The 7073-nt window shown below is 38.8% G+C and overlaps 1 protein-coding gene across 1 annotated transcript in view; it reads left to right on the top strand.

Moving 5' to 3' along the window:
- ADAMTSL3 (ADAMTS like 3) overlaps positions 1-7073 on the top strand; it is a 373694-nt gene that overhangs the window by 319958 nt on the left and 46663 nt on the right. The window contains 1 exon segment of the mRNA XM_029237311.1: positions 5508-5635. Within this exon segment, the coding sequence (XP_029093144.1) occupies positions 5508-5635 (128 nt within the window).

The raw sequence follows: 7073 nt of genomic DNA, 5'->3' as shown, positions 1-7073 counted from the left end.
ATTGTAAAGCCATTATACTCCAATACAGATGTTAAAAAAAAAAAAGATATGTTGTTTTTGTTGACGTTTATAGAGAGAGTTTGGCTTCATACAGATATGTCAGTTGGAAAGAGAAGAAATATTTTCATAGCCCTTTCAGGTAATTGTGGCTATTCCTTTTTAATGCTACACTAAAACTAGACAAGTGGTAGTTTCTTAAGGTTTAGCTGGAACATGGAATCTAAAGCCATATTAATGAGATTTTGGTTACTCTGTTACAATGAAATCTATTGGTTTCTCTTGCTGTTTGAATGGATCTTGTAACTATACTAGATTTTATAACATCATACACTGGTCATTTGGAAAATACTGGCTGACTGAGTTATACGCATCTTCCAAATGTTGACACATTTCATTATACAGTACAAAAAAGATGTATATTCTTTAATATTACTACCCAGCTTTTCAGAAGAGTCTTTGAGTTTTCGAAAGCAGTCAAACTCACAATGAAGGTTACTGATTTTCCAAAATTCTAATTTTCCCTTGAAAGCTCGAATTTTATCATTGGCAACAAATACTGTCAGTTGCTTTCCTTGAAGTGGCCAGCTCGTTTTTGTTCATTTAAAAAATTATCTTCCAGATACCCAAGTCCGAATAATCATGGTTTGTCTGTCAGTCATTCTTGCAAGTGAAGTGGTATGCCATGAAAAAGCAGCTAGTTCAGCTAGCAGTTCACACCAACACACCAACACACTTGGGCGTGCAGCAGAAGTGCTTTGTATTTCCCGTTTTGTCGTACAGAATATTTAAAAACTTACACTCAAGGGTCAAGTTATAGTAAAATTAACAAGTTCTACTGCTTCATTAAGGACATTCTTAAGGGAAACTGGCATTTTTGTTTTTACTACAAGTGTGTGATACTAAGAATACAGTGACTCCTGGTACCCTTTGGTGCCACTGCCTTGGTTCCAGTTCAGGTACCAATAGTTTTACCCACCACTGCTTTTACTATGAGTGCAAATGTCAACACAGTGAAAAATGCAAGTAATGGCTTAGCATTTACTATTATGAGGATAGTTTTGAGCTCACGGACCCCTGGCGTCCATGGACTACCCTTTGAGGACAGCTCAACAGTTTCACTTTAGAAATTATAAGGAAACAAGAGGCTGAGAAGGTTGATCGTTGACTTGTGGCCATAAAGTACTACAGGGATGTGGTAGAGCTTGGCCAGTTTAAGTCAATGTTTGTTGAATTGAGTTGATTTTAGATTGTTTGACTTGTTCAAATGGAATTAACATTCTTTCTGAGGCTGAGACTCCTGGAAACCCTGTAAAGGTTCTGACATACCACTCAGATGTGTTTCTGCGTACTCTGAGGATCAACCATTTGATATTGAAACAATCCTATATGGCTATTAAGAGTTTTAATGTTTTAAGGGAATTTTTAAAACATCTATTTTTATTTCCATTTTTTCCTCAAATTTACCTAATTAATTTTTTCGACTTATGTTTAAACTCCTGTATGCAACAAAGTTCTCACTTTTAGATATATTTTTCTGAATTTCACAAATCTTTTCAACTGAAGAAATTCTGAAATGGAATTATGTTTCTGAGAGCCTCTCTCCCTTAAGAGGAAACAGTGTGGGCGTGGAGTACGTTTGGACGCCAGCTGAGTAAGAAATCTCAGCTAGGAAGGGAAGGCTGTGGGTAGGTTCACTAGGGATGATGTCTATGGAAAGATCAGCCTTGTTATTACTTCAGGTTAAGAATAAGGTTATGCAGCAAAGGCCAAGATCAGATTCCTTAAAGAACTTTCAGCCCACGGACTGGTCCAGGCTGGATACTGGGTGGCACCACCCGGCAGGAAGGTTCACACGTGCTCGACTATTTCTAATCTCAGTGATTTCTCACTGTGCTGTAAAACTGAGGCCAAGAAAACCAAGGAATCATCTGAGAAGCGCTAAGTCATACAAACGTACATACGAAATAATTTAAGAAAACACTTTAGTGTATACACATTTGTCAAGTACAGTTATTATACTTTTATTCTTAATCAACTATTCCTTAATAGGGATTTGATAGTGCAAGTCTAGCCCTAGTAATAGCTAGGTCTGCCATATTCCTGGTTTTGTTCTGGGCAATTCAGCTGTTTTCGTTTCTGCCCACCCTTGATTATTTCATTTGTGGGCTGCAGGAGAGCTTGCATCCTCCTAGTGCATTTATTCTCTACCATTATTCTGTTCTGTTCTAGTCATTCATGCATTTAGTCATTGAATGTTTTTGAAAACTTGCTGTATACGAGGCACTGTGCTAAGCATAGAAAATGCACAGCTGTGAATAAGATTTGGTCCCTGCTCTTGACAAGATCACAGTCTGGTGGGAATAAAAAGATATTTTATAAATATTTTTTTAAAATATATGAACCAGAGCAGAAGCAGCCCAGAGGGGGCAAAAGATAACTCTGGGAGTATTGGGGAAAGCTTTACCGGGGAAATTACATTTGCTCCAGGACTCAGTGGGTAAGTCAGAGTTTGCCTGGAGTGGGGAAGGGCATTCCAAATAAAGTGAACAACGTATGCTAAAGCTCGGGGTGATGACAGATCATGGAATGTCCTGGAACCTGTTAGAGGTTCATCATGGCTGGAGCATAGGATGAGCGAGCAACATGAAGTGACAGGCAATGAAGTGGCCCCATTCAGTTCATGAAGAAACATACAGTGTTTAATGGTCAGAACAGTCCATGTTGCTAAGATCTGTAAAGTGCGAAGGGGCAGGGAAAAAAATAGTATATGGACCACTGATCCAGACAACCTATTAGCAACTTCAAATCATTAAGAAAAAATTAAAATAAAATGAAAGCAGAACAAGTTCTCTTTCTCATTTCCTGAATAATTACGTCACCTGGGAGGATACACCTGACCGACTCTGATTCTCCAAGTGGTATTTACATGCAGGTGTTTATGAATATCAGGTGGTATTTACATGCAGTTATGATATTGGGAAGCCATAAGGAACTCACACAGTGTAGTCCTGATTCTTAACAGCATAGTCAAGATCCAATATAATGCAGCTTGAGCCTTCTTACCTCCACTGACTTTTTCATACCGTGATAGTGAGATAATAACCATTGCCGGGCAGCAGTAACTGAAGGTCCACTCACTTCCAGTGTGAAAATCTGAAATGAAAAGTCCACGTCTGCAGTTCGTTAAGAAGGATCGGGGCAGAAAATAAGGGCTTAACATCTGGCAAATTAAGGTTTGCTTGTTTGTCTTTTTTATTTATTTTTAATTTTATTTAGTTTTTAAACATTTTAATATAATTTTAAAAGCCTTTGTGTGGGAAAATGTTGACACACAGAAAGTGTAACATTGATTAAACGTTACATATGATATAGATCTTTGGCATTCTAAATAACACCGTAAACTTATTTTTTAAACGTTCTTATTCACTATACAGATTATTTTCAGGAATCACAATACAGTTAGCCCATAAATTCTTGAGGAGATTGGGTATTGTAAACATTGGAAACTGAAACTTACAGATGTTCTTTATTTATTATTATGAGCTATAATAATGGAAGCCAGTCTGAAGAGAGTTTCAAAATTATGTATTTCTGAAGGTTATGTCACTTGGATAAAAATGAGTTTATAGGAGTGACATAAGACTGGACTTAATCCTTTGAGGACTCAAATAAGAGCATAATTTAAGCGTGACAGATTTAGAAATGAGGACTTTGTTCTCATTCATACAAAAACTAACAAATTAATAACTTATTTTCCAATTTTAGGCATATCCTTAACAAAGTAGAATCCATTATCTCTGTTTTCTCACTTGTGACTTCAGGAGAAAGTGAATTTAAGTTCTTTATTTTCAACGACTTTTAAACTGCTATAATAAAAAGGAAGTGAAATTTTCTTAAGTTTTCAACATTTATTCTGAAGAAATTTGAAAGAATATAAACAATAGTGAAATCATTCTCTACTGACAGTCATATAGGATGGTCCTCTAGTCTCATAAACCAAAAGATTTATTATTTCACATAGAATTAGAAGAGAAACCCCAGTTAAAATAATATGAAGCGAAAATTGCTATAGAATATAATAATTTATGGCACAATGTTTATTTTCTGTTCATAAGTGGTAGAGTGGGTCAACCCTGAATTTTAAAAAAATTAATAAAGGAGATTCAATTGGCCATTGACAGATTTTGCTGTCTTTAACTTCTCCCTTTCAACTGTTTCCTTCTTGTTTTCTTTTAAAAACCTCTTCCACTCTCTTATAACTAATATTTCACTGAACACTTGGGAATTTTCTATTTCTCCCTTTCCTTCCATAGCCAAAATCGTGTTCAGGAACACCATGCATGTGTATACAGTTTGTACTTTGCACAAAGGTACCCAGCTGAGTGGGCAAATCTCTGGCTGAAATTGAGCTCACAAATTGCCCACAAAGCTGTGAAAGGCATTGTCTCTCCAGAGGAAGGGAAGGAGGTGGACAGAAGGGAACCCTCTGCTCACCAACCCCTGAACTTTGAGGCTACGTTTGCCAAGGGTGAGGGTCAACTTTTTTTCAAATTCATACAGATATCCTGTAGCCTAGAAGCAGCCCTAGTCTTCAGCGTTGCTACTCCCACTGCAAATGTTTCTAACATTTTCAAAGGAGTCGTACCTATTAAAGTCAACTGTAACACAGTAAGGTGTGGGTCAATAATGATGACAGACAAGTGAAATTCAGTATGTGTAGAACTGAGAAATAGAGAAGCAGGAGACACAGCATCACTTAGTATCTCTGAACTATACACAAGGGAATCAATGCTGATCCCTGTTTGAGATCATCTTTCCCAGTAAACCATACTATTAAGGAACAGTAGCGTGGAGACTGTGTGTGCCTAATAATCCCTGCTACACTTCTTTTGTAACTTCACCTAGAGTTTACCTTACTTGGACTTCTGATTTTCCTGTAGAGAATGACACACATGTCTCATATGGATTTGTAAGGTGCAACATTAGTGAAATTTTAATAATGACCAACAAATTATAAAAGAAAGAGAACGATCAGATGATTTAAACTCACTATTAGTATTCAGTACTATATTTTTCAACTTGAAAGAAAAATATGTAATGTACCAAGAAAAATTGCAGTTGCATTTTCTTGAAATGTATAGTCTTAAAATTAAACGAATCTTACACTTCGTTTGCAATCTCATTTGTCTTTTTTAAAACGTGGTAGATTAAGCATTGAGTCCATCCAGAAAAGTCTGTTCTCATGCAAAGTGAGATAGGGTGATTGGATCTCCAAGTACATTCCAGCTCTACCATTTCCCTGAGTCTCAGCCAAGAAGAAGGACTTTTCCACCCTCTGGTCTATATAGTTATCCGCTTATAGGCAGGAAGCTTGACAAGATCATCTTCTGGGATCCTTGCCAGCCCAAAGTCAATCATTTTGCTGTCTTCATTCTCTGTGAGTTGCTGTGGTTCTAGAAGAGTTCAGTGTGTTACACGAGCGCATCCTCTTTCTGACTGTTCTACAGAGTCATTGTGGATGGAATGGGGAAAATACAGATACAGAAGCCTACAAAGAAAGAACAAGGAATATATGGATGTTCTGTCGCTAATCATCTGGGTTCGGACGTGGAAAGTTCTTCTGTGCTGTATGCAGGTAATGCCTATTGTTGAAACCTGGAATGCCTGGGTTTTGTTTTGTTTTGAACATTAAACTCTGGAGCAGCAGTTTGCATGCAGCAGAATAACCGGGAGGTGGGTTAAAACCCAAATGTCTAGACCCCATTCCCAGAGGTTCCGACACAGCAGGCTTGGGATGGAGTCTGAGAATGTGCATATTTGACATGTCCCCAGGTTATGCCAGTGCTGCTGGCCTGAGGACCACACTTTGAAAACAGCTGCTCTGGAGTTTGCTTTCTAAGAATTGGGAATTAATGAGACAGGGTTTAATCGGCGGTGTTGATAGTATGGACTTTTCATTTTTAAAGCGCCACCAGCCGGCGAAAGAGAGTAATTATCCTTTAAAGGTTGATGTATACCTCGCAATGGCATACCCTCCAATCCTTAGAAACACTTTCAGGAAATTGTCATTGTAAATTAGTGTAAATTGTTCCAGGATGTAGAGAAAGTCACTTTAATATAAAAGTGTGCTTTTTTTTATGAAGGAACATTTTTAGGTGGCAAAGTTGTAAGCAATGCTTCCTTGTGTCAGGCTCATGTTCTGGGATTAAAACTAAAATAAGAAAGTTATCCTCCAACTCTCTGCTGTGTGGTTTCTGGTATCTATGGCTCAAATAAACTAAGGTGAGGAGAAAGACAATATCAGGGATTGCAACCCAGCATTTAGACAGCTAAGCATTGATGTAGCCAGTACATCACATCTCTAAATAGAGGAGGTTGGACCAGTTGATTTTAAAAGCTCCGTGAACGTGCAAGGCTTGATGCTAAGTCCCTCTCCTGGCTGCATTCCCAAGGTAGGGCCTTCAGGCCTTGATTTTCTGTGCCTTGATCCTCCTGGACTGTTCTCTCCTGTGAGCATCAGCTCTTTTCCAGAAAACCTCAGTTCCAAGGTTCTGGACTTGCTGGGAGGAATAGAAGTCTCTCTTGCAGCTCACACATTTCCCCGTAAGTCCATCCCAGAACAGCTCAGATTCATGGGAGAGCTGGTGCAAGGTCCTCAGGGGCCAGAGGACATAGGACAATGACAGCCCTTTCCCAGCCCAAGAGTTCCTATCTTTTCAATTCTCGGGATAGCACTTCAGTGCCCCAAGCACTCCAGGAGCAAATGGAACATTTTGTCACCCAAACATGGTCATTCCCAAGTTCTCTTCTCCAGAATACATGGTTACCAAACACCAAAGTGTTGTTATTCTTTCATGTCCTATGCGTTGGTGATAAAACAGATTAAAGAAATACGATGTGGCGTCTCCCTCCAAGAGCTTACCTGCTAATGGGGTGGAGGAGGGAAACCAACCACGGCAACAGTTCTGCAGTAGAGGAAGGTGGCCTTCCCTGACCCCCCACATGCTCCTGAGAGACACCTGGGCAACCAGCACCTTTCTCTACCTCAACAGCCATCACCCTGTAATGGTAAT

The sequence above is a fragment of the Monodon monoceros genome, unplaced genomic scaffold, assembly GCF_005190385.1.
Source record: "Monodon monoceros isolate NGI ecotype Baffin Bay Population unplaced genomic scaffold, NGI_Narwhal_1 Super_Scaffold_21, whole genome shotgun sequence".
NCBI classification, from domain to species: domain Eukaryota; kingdom Metazoa; phylum Chordata; class Mammalia; order Artiodactyla; family Monodontidae; genus Monodon; species Monodon monoceros.
The sequence above is the reverse complement of the archived record's forward strand: the minus strand, read 5'-3'. Positions and strand labels throughout refer to the sequence as shown.